The sequence below is a fragment of the Neolamprologus multifasciatus genome, chromosome 2 (assembly GCF_963576455.1).
Source record: "Neolamprologus multifasciatus chromosome 2, fNeoMul1.2, whole genome shotgun sequence".
Lineage (NCBI taxonomy): Eukaryota > Metazoa > Chordata > Actinopteri > Cichliformes > Cichlidae > Neolamprologus > Neolamprologus multifasciatus.
The window spans coordinates 22459160-22483804 of record NC_140440.1 but is presented as its reverse complement, the minus strand read 5'-3'; the positions used below and the strand labels follow the sequence as shown (position 1 = coordinate 22483804).

Genomic DNA, 24645 nt, shown 5'->3' with positions numbered 1-24645 from the left:
GCCATCTGCGCCACCAGTTAAAGGTAAAAGGAGGCTTGCATGCTTATCCATTGCAGTGTCTCTCAGAACAAGTTATGGACCTTTAATGCCACCATAGGCTAGACAATGGACTGTTGCATTCATGTTATACATTGAAAATATATAAATGAAAAGATAAGTGTACATTAGCTGTGCTATATATGTTTTTGATAATTATTTAGAATAATTATGAACAATTATTATGAAATTATTAAAAACAGTAATACACTTAGACTCCAATTTAAGACATTCCTGATGACACCATTAGGACATCTGCAGAGTCATGTTAGTTTCAAATGTAAAGCTTTTTGACAGCTGCTAAAGATTAAAAACTACTGTCTACAACAGGGTTGTCAAATGTAAGGCCCGGGGACCAGAATCTCTGGACTGCTTTGGAAAATGTAAAGGAGGGTATAAATTTTGAACTTTTAACTGTATTTTCATAAGTTTTACAGCTTTTCCTACTAATGAAGACCTCTCTGATCACCATTCATACTACACCAAAGTAATTAGGTAATAAATAAACCATTAAATGACAGAAAAGTTAAATTTTTTTCTCTATACAATACAGAAATTTCTTTTGTTTTAAGATTTTCAGTTAATTAAAAAAAAGCTTTCAGTGTTATAATTAAAGGATAGTCTGGACAATGAGCTACTAGACCTTTTGAAAAATGCCATAAAATACCCACATGGGTCCAGTGGCTGTGTGTGCTTTCCTTTTTAAATGACCTAATGACTGTGTTTTAAATTTAGTTGGCGTTATCACACACCATCTGGCCATTTTACCAGTAGCTTAGTAACTTTATCAGAACTGAAGGACTAACCAAAAAAAACAAAAAACAAATAAACACAAGCTTTCAATTTAGGTCACTCCTGAATTTATTGTCTAACTTAGTAGACCTGCGAGTAAATGTTTGGCATTGCATATGCTGTCTTTAAATAACTGCACCACTTGTTCTAACATGTTCTGCTATCTGAACTTTCTAGGCCACACGCTGAACCACTGGACGGACTGTTTGCCAATGACTCAGGCATGCAGATTATATATGTTATTAAAGTAACATACAGTATAACATAGTATATGCTGATATTTTAATTACTATATAACTGTATCTGTATATAATTGTTCATGAAGTCACTCTTGATAATGACCGCTGTATATTTGAAACAAAAAGGCCTCCGTATTAGAATTTGCTCCACATGTGTGAGTAGAAAGTTACATTCTAATTACATAAAATACAGTACAGCTAAATGCTTTTAACAAGGTCACAGAACCAAAAATATCAACAGTCCACCTAAAGTAACAACATACAGTAGGCTCCTACTAGTTGAGGCTTCCAGCAGCCATTCATACTGAGCCGGTCATTTATAAGTGTGATGATAACTACCCCACAGTGCACATGTCAAGGATAAAGTGCATGCAGGGTGTGTGAGGTATTCTTAGCTCCGATGACAGTGCAGCCCATTCACGTCTCTAAATGGTATGCTGGCTTCAAGACAAGGCCGGGAGTTCCTGTCAAGGTATTGATTTCTGCTTTACTCTGCTTATTTCTTTTCTTACTGGACACTGCAAGGGAATGCTTTGCAGAAGTAGTATTAAAACTCAAGGATTTGAATTTTAAGGTAAAATAGATTTGACACATGCTGAATACCCCTGAGTAATGAGAGCAGGAGGCCAAGAGAAAATATGTCAAATGTACTGAAAGATCAAGTGTTGGTAGTATTCTAAATGTCATTCATGGTATCTGATGAGGGCATATTTTGGGAAAGGCAACCTTAGGAGAGCCACATGCAGGAGTAAATAGATATCACACTATTAAAACACTCACATCTGCTTTTCTTTAAACATGACAGACATCATTATGCAGTCAAAGAAGGGAAGTTCCTACATCTTAGGAACATTTTTATATATGAAAGTAAGAATACATTGGATCTTCATGGGTAACATGTCATTTGACACAAAGTCAATATAAAGCTGTATCTCTGGAGTCGCTGCTTAAAAGGGTCCGCTTCCACCTCTGAGGTCAGATCCGTCCAGAGTTGTTCTCCTTCAACGGGAAAAGTTCGGTTAGCAGTTGTCATCCTCCAGGATGTCTGGGTGCTCCTCCCAGAACTGCTCTCCTATAAGGTCACAATGGTAGGCCTCTACCCTCCTCCTGCTGCGTGTGACGGGCATGTCTTTTTCCTCCCCATTTGGCAGCTTCATGCGTTTAATGACAGTCTCATCTCGCTAGATAAGAGAAATGAGAAAATTGATGAATATAAGTAGTCCAACATTTGGAGAATAGATAAGCAGTACATAAGCAATCAGTCCGGTACCTAAACCCTGTAAAATTATTTTGTGGGATTTGGTTTTGAGTGCATTTAAAAAAAAAAAACCCTCAGAGGAGCTGGTGCAGTGTGATGCAACCTAACTTAAATTTCTATGAAACCAGCGTTTCCTGGAGTTAGTGTCAGATCTACATCCGGTGCCACAGCAAGTGGCAGCCTGACACACTACACATTACAGTGATCTATACTTTGTTATTTATTTATACATTTGATCCTATGAAAATCTCTTCTTTCCTTTTCTTTGTTTTTGTGTGAGTTTAAATTTTCCTTTCACAACCAAGGAGCATCTAACTGCATAAATAAATGTCCTATTAAACCAAGGAAATGCTACTATTACATGAAAAAGAAATTTCTAAAAATGGCTTCTTGTTATGTTAGTGGCAGAACTCTTTTCTCTTACACTCCATCCACAATGTGAGGTCATGTGCAATAAAAAAGTGTATGCAGCTGCTGACATTTCTCTTTCATGCACAACAACAGAAATACTAATAAAGGGGGGGAAAGGCAGTGTGGTGATTTTAATGTTTCAATCTCAGACTTCACTGCTTCTAACAAGAAGAAAAACAGACACCATTTGAAAAAGCGAGCCGTTAGGGTGCTTAAACATGCAAAAACAACCACAGACTATATAAAATATGGTCACACCCATGGCCTGGTTTGTGGACTACTGTTTTGAGTTTGAGAGAGAGGCATTTTGACTGGTGTTATAAATCCTGATCTGACTAGCGAGGGGTGGATGTGACTGAGAAGAAAACTGATGTTGCACCATACAATAGCAATCCATCAACCACAAGGCAGCCATTCTAAAATGCATTCCCTGCTTTAACATCTATTTCACTGCAAATTTGGAAATAACTTAAAATAAATAAATATAACAATGTGTTATGTTAAGGTAGCACTTTCAAAGTTTCAAAAGGTGCGACTTTTACTTTGAAGGCTAATCTTCCCCCTATCCAATTTGCGTCACACTTTCTCAAGTTATTACTGTTACGCTAGTAGTTAGCAAAAGCTTGTGGACAAACAGGAAGAACTGCAGGCAACCTTGGAAACCTGCTAGCAACCAAAGCAATCACTATGAGCTTTTGGGTGCAGCATCTTCTTTGCAAATATTTCACCAAGGAAGATCCAGCAACCTCAAGGTACTCCACTGCCAGCCAGTAGAAGATTACACATTTTTCCCTACTGGTCCAATATGGCAGACAAATCTTAAGCAATGTCTACATGATGTGAATGAGAAACCTCATAACAAGGGAATTGATTTAGGCAAGCACAAGAGTTGATCCTGCTGGCTATTTAAAATAATTCAGGTTTTTAGGCATTTTTTAAAACCTTGGATTCAATTTCTGGACTACAACAAACTTCTATGTACAGGTTCTGACGTCACCTCAAACTGTTAAAAGGTTTTGCCCTAACTTTTTGACACAGAACTTGGTGCATTGCCACAGGTGGAGCAATTCGTCTGGTTAATTCCAACAACAAATTCTGACATATTAACTAGGTACTGAACCCCCATGCAGACTGAGTCCAATTTCTTACAGGGACAAGTGGCGTTCATGCACATTAGATTAAGCAATAATAGGTTTCATGCCATGGATGTCCAGGGCTGCACATGTACCGCACTGATTGGATCAGCGTGTCCCTGCACTTCACTGAGAGGCATACCTAACCTGATGAATGGAGGTGGGCGGACTGATCAAAATATCAATAGTATTGACACAAATGCCTGTATCGGTATCGGACTGATAATTGCGTGATAGGATCTATACTTTGTTTCTATCCTTTGAGTTAAGTAGATAGCCCACTGAATAGGGGAATAGATTTAAAACCCTTCTTGAGCACCTCACCTTTTCCCAGATGAGGGTGGTACCTTTCTTGTGGACGGCAGATTCATTGTTGTAGTTGATACCAAATTCTGTGAAGAGGATCTCATTTTTATCTCCAGCCAATGTTCCCTGAAAAAGGCAGAAATACTGTGAGACATCCAAACTTAGGTGTGTAGCTACTCAATCCCTCACATGGTCTTTAGATAGTACAGTTTTATAAACAGCTGCAACAAAAGCATGACAGGAACACCACCGCCCACCAAACCGCTGGTTATATATAGTGGCTGTTTCTTTTACTTCAGAATTAAAACTAGAAGAAAATCAACAAGAAATAAATAGTAAACCACTCTGTCATTTTTTTGTTATTATTTGTTGTTGTTATTATTACGTAGGAATTATGAACCATGAATGTTGGATGAGGTATAAATAAATAACTCATGCTGCCTAAACATCCACCCAAAACCCATCAGCTGGTTCCAGACAGCCCCCACAAGAATGAGGTGATTTCCAGAGGACAGCTGCGTCAGTCTGTAGCAGCTGTCATAGCTAGTGACAGACCTGTTCCTGTACACACTATTTTAATGCACAGTAATAAATTGTTCATAATGACGTAGCTGAAAGCTTACATCTTTTAAATAACCTCTTTGTTTACTCGGATGAAATATCAGAAATAGTACCTTGAAACTTATCGGCCCCTAAAGCCAAGTGTTGTGTAAGTATATAAGTGATATTATTAAATGAAGAAGATGTTTGTTTTGTTTTTAAACTGAAATTTGATAGATGAATTTTTACAATTAAGACATTCTTAGCTAACAAATCAACCAATTTATTCATTTTCACAGTCCGGGTAGGTAAACTTATATATTTGGGTTTATTACTTTTTGCATGGTCATGTAAGTTTGTGTTGATGGATAGCTCTACTTGTTTGTTATTGTGGTCTTGGCTCACTCATTTTATACTCTGATTTTTGGGAAATCTGTTGTTTAATAAATATAACACTAATACATAACTAAGAAGTTGTTCTTATGGCTACTTGGGACTCAGGGGAAGGGGATGCCGTTTTCATATTGTGCCAACTGGGGGCACATCGTCTGTTTCCCTGCTTTTTGGTGGTCTGGTGAGTTATTTGTTCCTGGTTGGCAGTTTTCTATAGCGTGTGGGGAAATAATGTTTTCCCTTTCCTAATAGTTTTGCGACCTCACCTTTCTTCTAGGAAATGTTAAAAGGGCAGATTTGCTTACTGTGGCTAATTCACAATATTCAATACCCTAAATTAACCTTTTAATTTGCAAGTAATAGATAATACATAACTATATCAGCACCAGCCATCACTGCGACTAGCTTGTTCCTGATGCTGTTTAGGAGTCCAGAGACTCGTAGTTGAAAAGCTTTATACCCTCCATAACGTATCTGTAGCCAGAAAGAAAAAAATCACCAAGTATGGCAATCAATTATCCTTTATATGGCACATTTTGAGAGATGTGAGCATTCACTGTTGTTTTTTTCTGACACATGATCAGCTGATATGGATCTACAAAACATGCTGCTGGAATCTATTGGTAGGTAGAAGCCAGTGTGTCTTCATTTGGGACATGGTACACTTTGAATACTGTGTGGATGACCTTGACTATAAGTGACAGTCTTTAACATATCGATGCTTACAACCTTAAATATGTGGGCATTACCTTAATATGATTTTTTGATGGTACCTTTTTCAAATATTTATATCTGTTAATAAGCACTTGCATCTGCCAGTTTACACTCAAACATACATTAATCAATTGTGTTTCACCTTTAAGCGATCCTCTGCCTGTGTTGTGCTGAGTCCTTTTCTTTGCACTAACATCCAAAACACTGTGTTGTACAAATTATTTATGTGACCTGAAAGAAACAGAGACACAATGTGACATATTTCCACCACAACAAATGTGTGATTTACCATTCAGAGCATCATTTGCACTTACAGTCTGCCTGCCTCCAGCTAAGGTAGTCTCTAAGGTTACGATTGCTAGGATATAGGACCACCCGTCCGTCAAATCCCGGAGGGTACAGGAGGGGCTGATTCTCAAAAAACTCCTTCCAGTAAAACACGTACGAGGAGGAGAACTGGGAGGCCACGTGGGTCATGAGCTTACTGTAAGGAAAAGAGGGGACAAAATAAAGTCAGATAAAATGCTAGAGGAGGTCTGTGTGAAAATTATGTTGTTCAACATTATGTAAAACATCAGCACCTGGCTCTTCTTTTGAACCAGGTAGAAGAACGCTTGAAAACAAAGCTGAACTCATCACTTTGGCCATAGGCAACAACAATATCCTCCAGTTCTTCCATGACAGAGCGTGCGCTCCTTGTCATCAGCCCCAAGGCCCTGTCGTCATTGGGCTTTGCAAACTTGTGCTGCTCTGCAAACCTGAAACACATAATGCATTAAGACGCCAAAACAACAATTTGGATTCAAATAGCTCCTGGTGTTTTAGCGCAAATGAAGAATACTCACTTGTGAAAATTGCGACCATCCAGTCTCACGACAATGTAGCAGTTCCGCAGACAGGTGTCATCTGTTTCGAAGTTGCGCACATACTCAAACTTACTTTTGGCCATGTTACTGGATCTGGAGAAAAGACGGACCGAAGGTGTAAGAGAACAGCACCAAAGACCAAATCTGCTCGCTGTACTAATTAGCATTGGGATGCTCCTGAAGAGAAAGCACAAGGAGCGAAAATTATATGTCAACAATGGGAAAATATTCAGTCAAACGGACAACAATTACTATGATATAAAAAACTAAATTCAATAACTTCAAATGACGGAAAGTGTTATTATTAAAATGGTCTGTGTTATACGTATGTCAGTTCTCTATTTAGAGAATATCTAAACTAAATATATCTAAATAATAAGAATAATTCTCTTCCGCACATTCAAACACGTTGGTTTGTATACAGTCCGCCCAGAAATTGTGTCGTAGCGGAACTACAATCACCCGGAACACAAATTTTCGGAGCTACGGTAAACTTAAAATAAAACGCAAATAATTTCCCGTTTCTTCAGCCACCTTAAAAATAATGCTTAAATTTTCAAATTTTTTGGATGCTTTGCGGAATTATTTTTTTTTAAGTTTTAAAGATTTTACGAAAGTAATTTGCTTTCTAGCGCCATCTTGTGCCTAAATAGAAACTAAACTAGATACTGTACATCTAGGAGGCTATGGGACTTGTAGTCCAGTTGCTAAACAGGAGACAATACCCAGAATTCCTCGCTTTATACACTTCTGCGGTTGTTTTGAACATGGAGGAGAGGGAAAAAAGAAGTGTAAATTCAGACAGTAAGGAGACGTTGTCAGCACCCTGCTCCAGCCCGGCCTCAGCTCCGGAGGCTGGCAGTAAAGCCGAGGACGATGGCGCAGATAAATTGGACATCTGCTCGGATAAGTTTGATCCACTCTTGGCCTTGTACTCACCGACAGTGCAGCTTCCCTTCCCAAACATCAAGTGCTTCAACAACGTGGCCGAGTACGAGAGCTTTCTGAAGGGCGGCCGCGGGAGAGCTAAACCGGAGAACCTGGAGAAAAGGCAGCGTAAAGCGATGAAAGGCGTGGTGGACCTGGAGCGTATCGAGAGGCTGAAGAAACTTATGGTGAACAACCCGGTATCTGAGTCAGAGGAGGGAGAAAGCAGCAGCGGCACGACGCGGAGGAAGAGGAGGCAGAAACCTGTGAAAAATGTCCTGACGAGAATGCCCCGTAGGTTCAACACTCATCGTGTAATGTGTTGGAGACCTAGTCCCGCCTGGGCAGTTTCACTGAGCCGCTTTAAACTTTAAAGGAGAGACTAGAATACGATATTTGTATTTATTAGAATACACTAAGAACTGACAGACTACCCCAAATAAACCGACAAATAAAATAAAATAAAATGTCCCAATAAAATAGGACTACTGGAGTAATAAAAGAGGCAGAATGGCTTCAGTATTGGTTGGCAGGTTCCTAGCTGTGGCTTACGTATACCCTGAACCCCTTTGCCCCCAATAAAATGAAAACCACATTACAACATTACACACACACACACACATTTTCATTTTTAAAAAAATTTTATTCATAATTTTAGCATTACTTGTTACTTTAAAGAAGCCTCGGTTTTAGCTGAATTCCCTGTATCATTTATCATAATAGGCAGAAGCAGCTGTGCGACCTGCTTGTCTTGTGTTTTCAGTGTGTAAAGGCAGTCCTCTGGGGGAGCTGTACCGCTGCGTGGAGGAGAGGATAAGAGTCAAAGTTCACGTCAGGACTTTCAAAGGTCTGAGGGGAGTGTGCTCTGGCTTTGTCGTGGCCTTCGACAAGTTCTGGAACATGGTCAGTGATCTCATGTTGCATTCTTGAACTACGCAAATTTCGTATCTTAATCGTTGGTTATCTCGCGCTGACAGGCGATGGTGGATGTGGATGAAACGTACAGAGAGCCTCTGTTTGGAGAGGCTTTCTATCACGAGAAAGCCCTCACCACTACACGGGTAATGGATGAGTTTTCATTCTATATATATATATGTATATACACATGAGTAAAATTTTGTCCTTCGATTTTCTAAGGAAAGCTAGAAACATTTAGAAGTTTCTAATGACTACGTCATAATAACAGCTATCTGTGCTTTGCTGATTAAATGCTTGCAAGCGAGCTGACAGTAGTATTGCTGTCTTAAATTGTAAAGGTCTTTTTACATATACATATAGAGCACACGGAGCGCTTTTATGTGGTTCAGTTGGATGAAAATCTTAAGAATGATCAAATCTTTGTATCTGCAGCTTTTTGAGAAGCTAAATCTCCAGGAAACCTCTGAATGTGCTGAGTCAGTGAAGAAGCAGCCTGCAGATTCTCCCAAAGAGACTCCAGAAAGTCGTTCTTCTTCTCATGCCGTTGGTGTGAGAGGAGACGGCAGGACAGCAGACTCAGAGCTGTCAGGAGCTGCTGAAACCGAAAAGGATGCACACAAAACACTGCTCGTGGTCCAAAGTCCACAGGCTCGCCAAAAGAAAGAAACCAAGACGTACGGCAAGGTCCATACGCGCCACATCAACCAGCTGTTCATCCGTGGTGAGAATGTCATCCTGGTTAACCCCCAGCCGCTCTGATTTTCACTCTTACATAGATCCCGGCAACAAAGCAGGGTTTTTTTGGAGCATCTGCGCTAACTGGTACAAATTCTAGAGATTCAGATGGATCACAGACTGATGATTTATATCATATTGATATGGAGGTTTGTCTCTGCCCACCAGAGAAATTATTTTGCTTTTGATAAATAAAAGCTTTCCAGTTGTAATTACAGAAAAGTGTGTTTGTGTGTGTTTTGTTTTTGCCTGTTTAGTTTATTTGACACCCTATAAAGGAAACCCAGTGAAATGGCTGTCTCCCAGCAGGTGGCACCATAAACACACCAGAGCCATCGAACACGCCATTGTCATCTCAAAGAGCTTGTCCCTTTATGTTGCATTTCCCCGCTAGTTTGAATGGGAATGACAGCGCAGTCTCAGCGGGCTTCATAAATGCATTATGAATAATTGAGTTTGTGAAGCTCGAGATTGCAGATGGCACTCAAAAGCTGTCATTTGTCTTGACGTCTTAGATTGCTTTTACTCTTTAATGGGCACATTACCCATAAAAGCACGATTTACTGCATCTCTTAGAAGTTGTAAAGATGTTGCATTTTTTTTTTCCTTTTTAAATGACAGAGGTTAGTTTTGGATGATGAGTGGCACAGAACGACCGTTGCTGCAATGTTTCTGGGTCTGCGTCAGATTTCTTTCTGCATTTCAGCTTCTCTTAATTTGTTTCGAGACTGACCCTCTTTCCATATATTTTATGTCATAAGTGGGGCATGTTCTATGAGTAAGGTGAGCTTTTATTCATTTACTGTATATAACGTTACTTTTCATATAATGTATCAGAATATTATTAGTGTAGCCCATTTAAAAGGCCTCTCCAGAGAGGGAAAAAATGGGGTCAATTGTTTAATGCAAACTGTGTTTGTCACAAAAGTGTGTTCCAACAATCCCTGATGCAGTGTGAGCAGGGCACAGTACTGATTGTGTGGTCTAATTGTGGCAACAACTGCAACATCTGTCTCTTGCGTGTGTTATACCAGAGTAATGAGGCCATCACTTGCACTGGGAGAGACTATAAATTTGACAAATAAAAGAATCCAGCGCTTCCCTAACTGTAACACCAAAAGGATTTTGTAGCATTCCTCAAGTCCCGATAGTCTGAAAGTGCAAAAGGTTCAAAGCATGTGTTGAGCTCAGGAGCTGCAGCTGGCTCGTTGCTTTCTTGATTTAGTCTCTTGTGTTCTATAATCAGCGTTTTTTCAGCCTGGGTTACCTTTGCAGGACCCGGCGGGTAAATTGGAATTAGCTCAACTTATCAGAAAACACAGAAGCAGTTAATTAAAGACCTACGTGGACCACAACTGGTTTCACAAGAAAAGTTACTTAATCAGCAATAATGGACAGGCTGAATGATTAAAAAGTGATAAACTCACTGGCTAAAATTAGACCTAGACTTATAACTGTTAAGTTCGGATGAACAATTGAAATACAGTCCTGTGCAAAAGTCTTGAGTCACCTCATTTCTTTATATATTGCTAAGAAACCTGGAAACAGGTTTATTCAAACGTGCAAACATACAGGGTTACAATATGCAAGGCAAATCAGAGTTTGCACAATTATAACAAGCGTTAAGGTAAATATTTGGTATGACCACTTCTACGCTTCAGAGGACTGCTTGCATAAGAGTTCAGACTTCTTTAGTTTTTAAGGACATGACTTTCAGATACTGTTAATCTATAGTTTAGTTCCACTTCTCCTTTTGTCCTCCACTTGGGCAGTTTTCTCATTTTAAAATTTTTAAGGACACACTATGCTGCGATGTCAGGTTTTCACCTATAGATCTGTGAAAATTACCTTGTTGGTGCAAAAAATAAAATAAAAAAAATTCTCAAACTGTATTTAAAATTTTAATTTTATACTGATTATTTGTGAAGTTGCTTGTTGACCACAAGAGGCAAAAATAACATTCCTCTGAAAATGGTCAGGTACTGGACTGAAAATGAGTTGAAAAGCAGACAAGCGTCCAGAGAAAAACTTTGAAAGACCTTTTTAAGATTATATCAGTGTTACAAGAGATCCATAATAAAGATTTGAAGTGGTACAGGAGTCCTTGTGACTGGCCGGCAAAAAAAGATTAAATGCTGGGGGATCTACCTGAGCTATAATGCATCTGGCAGAGTGTAACTTTTCTCTTTGATTTACAGACGGCCTTTTGAACACCGTCTCATTACTGGCACAAATTAAACTCCCATCAAGTAAATGTAATTTCCAAGCCAAGTGCGGATGCTTCGCTTTTGCTGCTTGAAGCAGTTTTGAATGAGGCTAATGACACAACACACCAAATAACACACACCATTAGCAAATTTCAATCAACTGTTTAATGTTGTAGATAAAGAATCTTGATGTGTAAATCAAATCAAAATGGGAATAATGCAAAATTTCATTTTCTAGAAGGATTTCCATGATCTTACATTTGCATATACTAGTGTTTCAACAATCCCATTTTTGAGAGGACCAAGAGGATTTAAAGTAGAAAAGAAAATGCGTAAAACAAACCTCTACGGATATATATTTGTATATAATAGGAAAAAAAACAAAACAAAAAACAGCAAACAGATTTTGGTCATTTTAATGCTTCAGACACCGATGCAAGGCTACTATGTGTTAGTGTGCTCAGCCTTATGAGCCCTTGAGAGGAGGGTTGAGAGTAGAAAAACACAACTTAAATCCTCCTGAGGCTGCAGAATCCACCGCCTTCTCCTCTGGTCAGTGAATTATTTATCTCAGCGTCGACACACCAAAAATGTCAGGCAGTCAAGATTCAATTTTGATTATCTATCACTCATCACAAGGATCAGGAGGCAACCACCCGCAGGCACTTGAACCACTGAAGTGCAATGTTGTGTACATCTATAGCATAACGAAGCTGGCATACAGCTGGATGGGACTGTTCATGATGTGCTACCCGATGACACAAATGCAATCCAACCAACACGCTGATCTGAAACATGGCAGGTTAGTGCTTCCTCTCACACAATCGTCTGTACCTGATAAGTCACTAAACACACAGACTCGGACTGATGGTGGCTATGACAGAAAATCTTTTCAGGACTCCTGCTCCTGCTTTAATGTGCAACATTAATCAACATGGAAGGTGTCGTGTACCAAAATGCACTGATGAACATCTAACAGACAGCTGCATTTTACAATCTTAACAGTCTGAATCAACACTTGAGGTTTGAATGAATTTATCTTGGTGTTTTGTAGCTCTGAAGTTCTCACTGGCCTTAACAGATTGAAAACAAAACAAACAAGAAAAAAAAAAGTTGAATCAGATGAACAAACAGAACTAGTGAAACAACTGCACCCGCCATCTGAACAGACAGTACACTTGGCTTGAGGCACAGGCATATTTGTACCAAGCACAAAAACTCCATCCTCGCAGCTATTTTCAACACTGCACAGTCACATTGTCGCCTTCAAAGAGGTTGACTGAAGAGAAAAGGCAAAGGTCTTTCAGGCACTCTTTACTCCTGTATAAGGCTTTTCTACCTACTGATTATCTCATTTGGATGCTAACTGATTATAATTATCAGAAGAAAAATATATAGCTATATACCAATAAGAAAGGCAAATTCATGGTCTTGCAGGTGCAACTCCTCAAATTCAATTGATAGCGTTCACTGCAAATAATTAATTACTCCAGCTGCAGGCACATTTGAAGTCTGGATACTTATGTACAAAGAGAAGGTGTCAATGTGCTTTGTTATAGTTCTTAATTCATATCAGATTTGGTCTACATGATGCAATTCTTCACATTGTCACTGCCTCTCATATATGAGCTTCATAACTTATTGTTAGGGCTTCAGATTTCTATTTACACGTTGAAGGAAGAACGATGACATTAAAGAAAAAAAAGAAAGAGGTAACCTGACATTCTTCAATGTTTGTTAGGAAGTTAAAATGGCAGATCAAGCTATCGAAATTCATGATTCATCAAGTTATCAACATTATATAGCAAAAGGAAAAAAGGAAAACAAACGCAGCTAGTTGTGTTTTTTTGCAATTCTGGTGATTTCATTTGATTGAGGTTATAAAGCAAATCCCCCTGACATTCTCTCAGTGGCACTTTCTTCTTTCTGCTCACTGATATACAACTAACCTACAAGGCACACCATCATCAGAGTGCCTGACCATGAACCCAGACCTGACAGATCATTCGTTCAAACGCACGCACACACTCATTCACTTAGATCCAAATCATATTACTATAAAAAAGAGATTGCAGGGTGTTGGTATTATGATAGTTGACATTATTGACATTCAAGTACTCTTTGTTTGCAGCTCTTAACAATCCTTCACCAGTGGACGGAGAGGGAGACTGCCACTGCTCCTCTTATAATCTTTGCTCTCCAGTTCCATCACTTTCCAAAATTTCCAAAGTCAGCAAAGGCATCTTGTTTGGGCTGCTGGGCCATCACAGGGTTCATCCCCATCCCCATCCCACCAGGCATCCCCATGGTCATACCTCCCTGTGGCAACCCCATGTTCATCCCACCTTGATGCATCCCCATGTTCATCCCCATTCCCATCATGCCCTGATTGGGGGCCATGCCCATTCCCATACCCATTCCCATGCCAGCACCAGGGTGCATCATGGGATTAACAGGAGGTCGGACAGCTGTAGGTCCCAGACTCATATTGGAAAATCCCTGGGAGAGCATGTTGCCGGGTGCCTGGTTGCCTGGAAATAACAAAAGACAAATTCAAATTTTAAAAAGACTTAAGCCAGAACCTGGACTGTGAGGTTGTTGCCATTCATGTCAGATCTGAAGTACTAATCCTCTCACCTTGTTGGAGAGTGTTGAGACTGGGCTGGGCTGGTTTGGGGGGCTGCATTCCAGGGCCTAGGAAGTCCAGGCTGATGTTAACAGAGTGATCTGACCAGGTAGATGGAAGGGATGCTTTGGCTCCTGCACCTTGAGATGACACTCCCAGCTGAACAGGCTGGAGAGACTGCATGGGCTGTGGTTGAAGAGGACCCCCCATTGTCTGGAGGGGCTGGCACAGATAAACAAGCAGGCAAAATGTTAGAAAAAGAGCTCATTTGTGCCAAATTCATAAAAAAATTAAGAGATGCAGTTTTTACTCCATTATTCAAGCCTCTAAACCTTTAGCATAACCCACTTAACCTTGACAGAGGGAAATCTACCCGAGTCTCTTTCTTAACTCAATAAAAACATATCATTTAAAATAAATAGAGGAAATGGAAGAGGTGAATGTCTTCCTGCCTTTAAAGTAGGTCAACACCCTTTTTACATGAAGATACAGTCAACATATGTGAGCTTTTCTTGGACTTTTAATGTTTTTGTGACTCAAATCTCATTTTTCTCATTCGGTGTCAGTAAAATGAGGAGTGGGTGGTTATGGAAAGGTCTCAGGGGAAGATGAGCATCTGGAGTGGCTGCACATTAACTCTCCACCATCCCGCTTGTCCTTTGTCTTTCAATCACATGAAGTATGTCTCCATCACACAAGGAGGTCAAGGTGCAATGTTAAAAAGTGGGAGTAAGAGGATAAATGGAAGTATTTGAACCTTAGTGATAATAGTTATCTAGCTTGTCACATCTGGCATTAATCTATTATAAACAGCATGTGAAAGAAATTTTGCACAGCATTTGAATTTGAAGGCCAAGAGCAAACAAGCATGTGGTATAACAAAAGGTAAACCTTTTGAATTCACAAAAACATGCTTAATTCAGCTTCGGCATTGACAAGATCTAAAAATATTGCTGAGGAAAATCCAGATCTAATCACTCGAACTTACTATTGGAGCTAGCAATGTCTCATATCTCATGCTATGCTTTATATACCACACACACTAATACATATCTCTAGCTCTGTATCCATGAAGCCTGAAAGTGTGTGACCCAAGAGATTTTGATTCCACCTGTATTCTATTTACACCCGATAGGAGTCTTGTATAGATATGTAGACCAATCAATAATTTAACAAGGATGTGTGTATGAATGAGTGCAATCATGCATACCTGTGACTTAGACTGGGGTAGGACCGTGGTGCTCACACTCTGTGTGTTGCTCATGCTAAAGCTGAGGCTCTGAGAGGAGGTGAGAGACTGTGTTGGCCCCATCAAGTCAAATAGGTTTGCTGAGGCAAGACCAGAGCCTGAAGCTGGGGCCGGGGCAGCAGTTGGGGTGGTAACAGAAGGACCTGCATTCATGGGTGCAAAAAGGTCATTTCCACTCATGTTGCCAGTCTGAGCAGATGCTGGCATCTGACCTCCAGGAAAAGCATTCCATTCTCCAAAGTCTCCATTGGGGCTAGAGGGTTGTGCTGCTGCAACAAGAAAGGCAGAAAAAAACCCAAAAACAGACAGCTGCATGAGTGTCTTTATTTGCCATCGAAACAGTGATATTTGTACTGTGAGCCGTGCAAATATATGATTGAGCAAAATCACAAATCTGAGCCTAACAGTAAACAATAGAAAGCTAAATCTTAACTAAGAGGTTATATTTTTGAGGACATTCTCAGTGACCACTGATGGCTCTTTTTAAATTTTTATTGAACTAGCCTGGCCTGATGTCTCTCTCCCTCTCTCCCTCTCTCAGTCTCTCTCCCTCTCTCAGTCTCTCTCATCTTTCTCCACCCCCACCAACTTCTTCCTCTGTCCCCATCTCCTTGTCATCCATAACAGGAGTTGATGTGTGTCTGTTCTTATTATGCAGAGCAGGTAGCAGGCTCCATATGGCCAGGGCTCCCTCCCAGAATCCCTCTGAATATTCTAGTGGTATGGTTGCAACAGGACAGCATAGACATGCACACACACACCAACAACACACACACACACCAACAACACACACACACTCCAAAAACTTTTAAAACCAACCCGAGGACAGTCCAGCAGAGGCAGCAGGTGAGGAGAAGTCGGCAAATCCACCGATCAGGCCTGCATTGAGAAACAGAAATAAATTTAAAACAAGTGAGCTCCAGGTGTCATTCCACCATAGTTAGCATTCCCTTAGTGTCAGAAGTGTAGGAGGGAGGGGAGGGGGAAGCAGTGAATAGGTGGAGGGGACCAAACATCTGTTCAGTGCTTCTGCCCTCTCCATTCCCTAGGGACTCCTCCAAAAACATCTGGTGCACTTAGTTCCTATACATCAACTCCCTCCTCCTGCTGTCCCCAAAAAATGGGAAGCTGCTATCAGCAGCTGGGCACCACACTTTCAGTAGAGTCTAATGTGTTCGTGCAGCTACTCTGGAGTTTTTTCTTTGTGGTACTGTAACGCTGAACTAAAAAGGTTAGTCCTGGATTTACTGGTATGTCACAATTGCAGCGACTGAAAGGTATTTTTCATTTTGGGCAGAGACCAGCAGTTTCTTTAAGGATCCTGTCCAATTTGTCTACTGGAATTTTTTTTTTACTGATAATAGTCTCATCAATCTTCTCATAAGACGGGTTATAAGTGTGCTTCACAAAAGGTTTCTCAAACTTAGCGACATTATACCTGTGGCAGCAGGCTGACTAGGTGTTGTGTCCACCATCAGTAGATCAGCAAGGGCAGCATTGGTTGGCTGAGGGGCTGCGACTGGCTGCATCTGGAATTAAAACAAACAACCAAAAAATAAAATAAGAAAGCTAAAAACTCAAGACTCAGAGTAAACATAACCAGCCTCATATCAATAAAATCTTCTCTCATTTCATTTGTTGAAGAGCGCTATTGCTACCTGTTTGGCGGTGGTATCTGGGCTCTTGTCTCCTGTGTAATGGGCTGCGGCCCCAAGGTCTACTTTCTTGGATGGCAGCCCTCCTCTCTTCCGTGTTGCTGTCGTCTCTGTTGCTTGGACAATCTGTAGACTTTTTGTGGTAACAGTCTCCTCTTCATCTTTGAACTCTTTTCTTTGCTGGCCATTGTGAGACGATCGACCCCTGTCCTCCTCGTTGTCACTAGGGACAAAAACAACATGAGAGGTAAGGTGACCAGACACAATCATTGTACACATTCTACACATCAAGAAACACAAAGCTCTGCGATCATATCTTCAAATGTCTTTGTCCTAAATAACAACAAGAAACTTTCCTTTTGCGTTTAGTTTCCTTGCATCAGATCGGAGGCTGTATCCTACCTGAATCGATCTGGTGAGTCGTCTCTGTCCTTCTTTCTAAACTTGTTTATGGTGTCATCAATCGTGGTGCCAATTTTGTCACTGATTTCCCCCAGCTTATCACTGAAGGGGAATGGCCCTTTTTTCTCCCAGTCATCATCCCACTTTCTATCACCAGAGTCATACCTGTCCCCTGCTATTAGTGGAAAAAGAGAAGCAAACATGAGTTGGACATCATAGGATATCAGATTATACTTCCGCACCAAAAAGTAATCACATCAGTTCCAGCTGCTCTTTTCCCAACACCTCTATTTTCACACTACAATATGTGCACATCTGTGGACTTACAGTAGCCTCTGTATCCCATGCTGTCAGAGGATACACCAATGTATTTGTCTTTATTCTTCTTTGCCTTTTTCCGTTCTTCCCTAAGCCTGTCATCATCCTGAACAAAGTCCACCATCTCCTTCACCTTCTGACGTACATTCACACCTTGGTCCTTCCCATTTTCATCTAAGGGTAGCAATTTAAAGAGAAAGAATAACAAAACTGATTAACTTAAAAACAGTAATACACGAATTCCAGATACAGACAAAGAATAATAATTATTGTGTCCTTCCTTGTAAACAAAACCTAAAATACACACTCGGTTTGGGACACTGAAAGCAGCTTTACAGTAGTATGCTAAGAGTTTCTGGAGTAAGCACTGCTTAGGGCCTCCTTCCTCCTTCCATTCATTGCAGCTCACATTAAAGCTGTTGTTGATACAGAACTTTTCACCTGATTACAAAAACATTCAGCAAACAAAATGGCTAGCCATTCTGAGAGAAGATCTAAATTTAAAAAAAGAAAAAAAAGACCAGAATGATACCTTACCTACAAAATGGTAGCTTTCTAGTGATCTCAAGTCATACAGATGTTCTCTGGCACTAGTCACAACCCTTTCAGACCCGTTCCTGATGAGATGGGCTAGCAGTAATAGAGACTGAAGGGAGGGGGGAAGAAAAAAAACGAAATGGGAAATTTAACTTAAAAAAAAAAAATCTTAAGATTTTATTTTTAACTTCAAGTTTGGAGTTAACCCAGTTTGTTCAAGTTGTGATTCTTGTGTCAGACTTTCGTTTACTCTCAATCACAGTGTTTCAAACAATGTGGTTTGTCTTCACATCTCTTGCTGAGTGAAATCCATCAGTAGGTTATTTGTAAAAAAGCTTAACCCAATCTTAAAGTTCTTGCTGATACCCGATTATTGCTAAAAGTAAAGAGAAAGGACTTTAAAGGTAAATCAAATCTATTAATTTCAGTTTAGCAAGTCCAAAGTGTTCCACATAATGAAAAATGTTCTCAGCACTAAGGTCTTCAAGCCTTGTTTCACAATTAATGAAAGAACATGCGTTTGTGTCATGTTGCAACAGCACTGAGGCAGACCTTGTAGACTCTCCTCCAGTTCTTTTTGTTGTCCCGCAGCATGCGGGCCCACAGCATGTTCATCACCTCTGGGAACTGTTCATACATGAAGGTGGCTCTGTTTATAAAAACATTCAGGGGGGAGGGGGGAGATTAGACTTTTTACTTTCATGTAAAAAAAAAAAAAAAGGAAAAAAAGAAGAAGAAGCATATCTGCATTTAAGCATATCTGTGTATGCATAGTTGCATAACAAGAGAGCAAGAACAGTAAAAGCCAGATGAACTCAAACACTGATGTCCACTTTGAATATGATAAATAATCAACAATGTATACTTGGGGGTTTAATATTCTCATTGTTTGCAGTTCTGTGCAGGAAAAGACTTGAAGAGGTCAAACGGGACGCTTGAACATCAAAAACCCTTTTTTGTAAAAACTTCGCTTAGGCTAAAAATAGCTTCTAAATGAGTCATTAGAAACTTCCGTGTCACTCATAACTTCGGGGCTCATACGTTTTTGACAAAGCTTTCTGCACTTAAAGAAAGTCACGTAAGACACATCAGAGGTAGTTCACGGGAGTTCTTAGACATTCAGATGCAGGTAATTTACAGCTTAACTTTTAAACTATAATTGATTATGGTTGTTTATTCAGAAACGTTCTGCTGACTTTCAAAGAAGCCCTGTTTCCTGTTTTGATGAGCGAGGAGGCTTAAAATCCAGTAAGAGCTGGATTTGTCATAGAAGCCTGATCTTTAAAAAATAATGTTCATGGACATGCAAATAAAGGGATGTAAGGTTTTCTTTTTATTTACAGTGGGTGCTTTTCAGTAAAACATAAATGAAATAAACAATAAACCTTACCTAGAAATTTCACTCATCAGCTGTCCTGATGGTCCCCAAGGGTCATCATTGGTGGCTTCTCTCACCTTAGACTCCACCTCGGAGTAGTTCATCACCACATTGGTTCTATAATAACAAACGAAAACAAACTTCAATTATAATACATTGTATTTGTCATTTCTGCTCAAAATATGCACCTGCACCACAGCCCAGCAAGACCAACAACATGAATGACAGTACAAAAATCATATAAAATCAGAGACTTAAAAGTGCTTAAGCCAACCACAAGTGCCCTTTTAAAGGCTAAAAGAACAAAAGGATCATGTGTTTTCTATAACTGCTTGTCAAAACCTAAAACAGCTGACCACACAGGCAAATGCACAATGCGTTCAGTGTAAACACATACATGCAGGCTAAAATGGCAATGAATAAAACAAGAGTTTGCTGACTGATTTTGAACTCTAGTTAGAAACTAGTACAACAGGAATCAGAGACTCAAATGGGAAGAAATCAAAACAATTAATCTCTCCAAGCATTTCAGGCTAAAATCTGTGTTCCAAATCTATGGGACTTCATATATTATAAAAGACTAAAGAAATAAAAAACGCAATCACAATCAGTACAGAACTAACAAGGGCTAATCAAACTCCGCCTTATATTTATCCAGGATTAGAGTCTACAAATCTTGTTTCTACTTAAAAATAGAGCCAGCATTCTGTAAGGGAGAGAAAAAAATATCACGTCTTAGCTTCAGTGTGTATAAGGGTTGCACCAAGATCTTGAAAAAAAGCAAAGGACTTTATAAGTTCTTCTTTACCTTTTTTATAAAGTTCATTTCTGCTTCAGTAATTTCTATTTACATCACCTGCTGTGCATTATTTGACAATGGTGTCCTTGTGTTTTTTAATTGAGATTTTGCATCCTTATTTGACTAATCGCCGTTTGTGTAAGGGGATTTAATTCAACATGTCATTTGGCATGTATTCAGTCATAACTGGATAAACTGGTTATCTAGACAATTCCTGCAGTGTTTGCATTAAGGGAAGCAGTATAGCCACTATCTCAAATTGTATATGCAACGTAAAACTGAGCCATAACCTGAGACCTTATTCACATTTAGTGTATTAACTTACATAAACTTGTTTGTTGCAGAACCGCAGAACTATGATCAATAATCATACAGGCATCGTCTTTAAAATAAGTAAGCATGCCCTGCTGCAGCTTTAGCAGTAAAATGTGGCAAGGCAAATAAGCAATTTGAAATTTCTACAACCTCCTCCTTCACTACTGCCACATCAGCAATAAACAGCACAGCGCCTGACAGAGCAACACTGATTTGATGCCATATTGTTAACAAGGATACACCCTCTCTGTGGTTTTCAGGCAGACTGCATTGCTAAAAGTTGCAGGGTATGGTTACAACTCTGACAACATACTTTCTTTTGTAAAATGTGGCTTAAGCCATGAAAAGTATTTGAAAATTACCACGCCAGAGTCCTTTCACAGCTAATTAAAATAAGCCTCTGGGCCCAACCATGGATCACAGTCAACATTTGCTGAGAAGTCCCAGACAGACATTCAAACATTCTATATCCAAGAGTTTTCAAAGGATTCTGGTTACTCCATGTGTAGTTATAACTTTATATATCCAGAATTTCTCTAGCTAGTTAGGGAAAATGCTAACCTGCCATGCATGAATGACAGACAAAAAATAAAAGGCACTGATGCAACTGCTTATCTTCACACAGAGGTTGCTGCTGTTCTAGATATCAGCTACATAAAACGGAAGCTGTGATACTCTCAGTGACACACAATCACACATATTTCCGCTGCTATACTGCTAAAGCATTTCCCTTGGTCTTCAGTGCAATTGCACTTTAGTTCTCATATTAGTGTTAACTTTACTCATTACAAAAGTTAAAAAAAATAACAAAAACAAATCAGCATTTTACTCATATTTTAAAAATGCACATACAACCCTCTGATTAATCAGAGGAAGAATGCAACAATCAGTCTTAATAACTCAGCATTTATTGACACTTTATGAAAACAAGTCAACAAGTTCCCAATTTCAAAGGTCTCAAGACACAAGCTCTTACACCACCCAGTATTTCAAAAAAAGCCAGATTAGAATGAAGGCGCACTCATTCAGGCATAAAAATAATCTCTTTTAGTCTGTCAATTCAAATTGCTTTATATTATAAGTTAAAATAAAAATGGTGCAGATGCATCAGAAAATAAATATATGCAACAATATACAGTATTTATACAATACTGCAGGATAGTGTGATCTATTTAAGATTAGTAAATAATTTACATGCTTCTGGGTGTGTGTGTGTAGATGAATGAATGTGTCTGGTACGTCATGACCACTGTTTTTACAAGTTGCGGCATCTTTATACATCTATGCCTCGTCTCCTTTATCTCAATTGAGACTTAAGTTCTTTCAAATGTGGAATTACTGAGTTAAATTTTGTAAAGTAAATGTTGCCTTCTTTGTCTGACTCGCTCCAACAACAGTAAAACATGCTGCAAGAGGTCACACACAGAGGGGAGTCAAGTGCATCCACAGGATTGCATTCTTGGATAGACTTAACACACTATTGTCTGACTGTGCACAATAAGCCACTAAGCCCTTGAAAGAACAAAAAATAAAAATAAATTTTTAAGAAAATCGTGCAATAGCCTACAAAAGCTTCAGAGTACAGTCATCAGCTGAAAATAAACCAGCAGCTAAAGGAGAACAAATGTGCTGAACAAAGGTGTTGGCTTGCTCTTTGATAAAGCTAGGTAATAAATTACTGCCATGGAAGCTTTGACCAACACTCCCATCAAACTATGCAAAAATGCACCGGAAGCAAACAAAAGAGAGAGAGGGAGAGAGAGAGGGGGAGAAAGCTTGACATCCACCAACAAGTTACAAAACCCAGCAGATGACTGGTCACTCATTAATAAATACTCTGTAGTGGCTCTTTCAAGTAGAAAAATAAATAAAAACATAAAGCACCCTCAATAACAGTAAAGCCAACTCAAATAACAACTGTCGTAAGTTGTGGTCAAACTTCTTAACACACACTTACGTTTACTGGCAACTAGTTGCCACCAACATGATTGTAAGCCAAAAGTGTAAAGGTAGTAGTTGTTTTTTTTTTTAAGGGTGTGTTTTTATTTTAATACACACTCTGCTCTTCCTGCCCCGAAAAACATCCCTCATTGTTTGATTGACTTTATCACCATCATTATTATTAATATACAACAACTTAACTAATAACTTAAAATTAAACATTTTCAATACATGTTGAAATAAAGGCACACACGAAGATAACAGAATCTAAACTAAATATAAAAGGGGAAAAACTAACACGATGTGTTAATTTATGTATTTATGTGTATGCTAGCGTGACGCTGGTGGAAAATCTACAACAATCTAGACAATTGTTGTATTGTTGTTGTATAACGACGAACAATTTAACTTACAACTCAAGGGCTCTCGTGCAACTACCACAACGTTGTGTGTAACTTAGCTACAAGTGTCAAGACGATCGTAAAGCACTTCTACCTTAAATTAATTAATTAAAATGTATTTCCAGGCAGTAGCAGCTAAAAAGGGGTTGGACGACAAGTCTGTTTCACATAACTCCAAAAACACCCATTGTTTAATTATTCAGCCTGGGAGCTGTCAAACTAGCTTAGCTGGCTAGCCTGGTCAGCTAGCTACCCACCCAGTCAACAGGCTACATAATTAGCTTGTTAGCCAAGCAGGTTAGCATGCGCTTTCGGAGAAAACGAACAAATGACACGCGCAGTCACACCATATCCTTTTAGTTACAGTTTAGCTGAACGACAAGGCAAGAAGAACTGTAAGAAAAACAAGACACCCACACTTAAAACAAGAAGTATGGTGTTTGTAAAAGTCAGTTAACTAATTCGCTAGTAGCATACAGGCTAGCTAACTTGTAAAGAATGACGTGACGTCAAAGTTTTGGGTACGTGTCTCTTTCAAACAGGTAAACTACAAGCACAAATAACTCGTTACAGCCGTACTGTGATTAGAAGATACTCACGCTTTGTCAACCAACTCCCTAACTTTCCACATGTTCAGCATGTTGGCTCTGAGAAAGGGGGCTTAACGCCTCGGCAAAAGCCTTTACTCCAAACGAACACCGACACCAAACCTTGAACTCTGGAAAGTAAACTATTCTTCACCTCGCTTTCAAGACAGGAGGCGCAAACGCACCAGCAAGCAGACAGGAAAGGTTACTACGGGAAATGCCCGTGCAACGTCATCAAAACTGCGTAAAGCAGGATTGGAGTTGTAGTTTATAGCATGTATTCGGACACCACCTTGATACATAATTACATTAACCTTTATATAAAGTTAGAGAAGGAGCTTTCGCAAATTATTCACATCTATTAATGACTACGGGGATATTTAAATAATGGGAAAAACGTTCTAGGACGCAGACATATTTTTACAATAAGGACCTCTCACTGAATTTGAGAAATTGTTAAATTAAACAGTCAAGTTAAAAAACAAAACATAACAAGTAAAACACACTAAGACCCCATATAAAGTACTTATAGTAATTCGGATTTACGCAATAGATTAGTGATGTCAAACATAAGGTCCAGGGGCCAGAATTGGGCCAACAAATCAGCTGGAATTCTGCTGATATTCTCTTTGAAAAAAGAGAATATATATATATATATATATAGAGAGAGAGAGAGAGAGAGAGAGAGAGAGAGATACATTTTAGACTTTTAAGTGTATTTTCACAACTTTTTCTACTAATAAAGACCTTCCCCATAATCACCATTCATACTACACCAAAGTAATTAAGTAACAGAAAAACAATTAAATAACAATTCTTGCCCATCAGCTGCACTGTAAAATCTAATTAGTTCCCAGAACTCAAAAAAATTGAGGAAACTCGTTGCCTCAAAAAAATTGAGTAAAGCTTAGCTAAAAATGACTAAATTAGAACAACTTATTTATTTTGAGTACTCTGTACAA

The 24645-nt window shown here is 39.3% G+C and overlaps 3 protein-coding genes across 8 annotated transcripts; 1 reads left to right on the top strand and 2 right to left on the bottom strand.

Moving 5' to 3' along the window:
• Positions 1-651: 651 nt before the first annotated feature.
• On the bottom strand, positions 652-7737 carry thg1l (tRNA-histidine guanylyltransferase 1-like). Of its 5 annotated transcripts, none has more exons than XM_085172180.1 (7): positions 7628-7737; positions 6668-6865; positions 6404-6580; positions 6137-6306; positions 5965-6053; positions 4194-4301; positions 652-2248 (listed from the first exon to the last, which is right to left on the bottom strand). In XM_085172180.1, exons 2-7 carry the CDS (start codon positions 6853-6855, stop codon positions 2087-2089), a joined length of 894 nt encoding a protein of 297 aa, XP_085028306.1. In that variant the 5' UTR covers positions 6856-6865; positions 7628-7737; the 3' UTR covers positions 652-2086. The 5 variants fall into 5 exon arrangements, with proteins under 5 accessions (XP_085028306.1, XP_085028312.1, XP_085028289.1 ...); XM_085172186.1 differs by having other exon boundaries at positions 6668-6781; XM_085172163.1 differs by lacking the exon at positions 7628-7737 and adding an exon at positions 7087-7164.
• lsm11 (LSM11, U7 small nuclear RNA associated) lies at positions 7366-11875 on the top strand. The gene is made up of 4 exons (XM_085172147.1): positions 7366-7909; positions 8379-8518; positions 8593-8676; positions 8966-11875. The coding sequence occupies exons 1-4, from the start codon at positions 7375-7377 to the stop codon at positions 9290-9292; spliced, it is 1086 nt and encodes a 361-aa protein (XP_085028273.1). The 5' UTR covers positions 7366-7374; the 3' UTR covers positions 9293-11875.
• On the bottom strand, positions 11623-23906 carry clint1a (clathrin interactor 1a). 2 transcript variants are annotated; one of them, XM_085172131.1, is made up of 12 exons: positions 23696-23906; positions 19653-19757; positions 18815-18911; positions 18263-18371; positions 17735-17899; positions 17408-17582; positions 17009-17228; positions 16789-16879; positions 16170-16229; positions 15312-15616; positions 14113-14323; positions 11623-14006 (listed from the first exon to the last, which is right to left on the bottom strand). In XM_085172131.1, exons 1-12 carry the CDS (start codon positions 23734-23736, stop codon positions 13684-13686), a joined length of 1902 nt encoding a protein of 633 aa, XP_085028257.1. In that variant the 5' UTR covers positions 23737-23906; the 3' UTR covers positions 11623-13683. The 2 variants fall into 2 exon arrangements, with proteins under 2 accessions (XP_085028257.1, XP_085028248.1); XM_085172122.1 differs by having other exon boundaries at positions 15312-15619; positions 23696-23905.
• Positions 23907-24645: the final 739 nt, after the last annotated feature.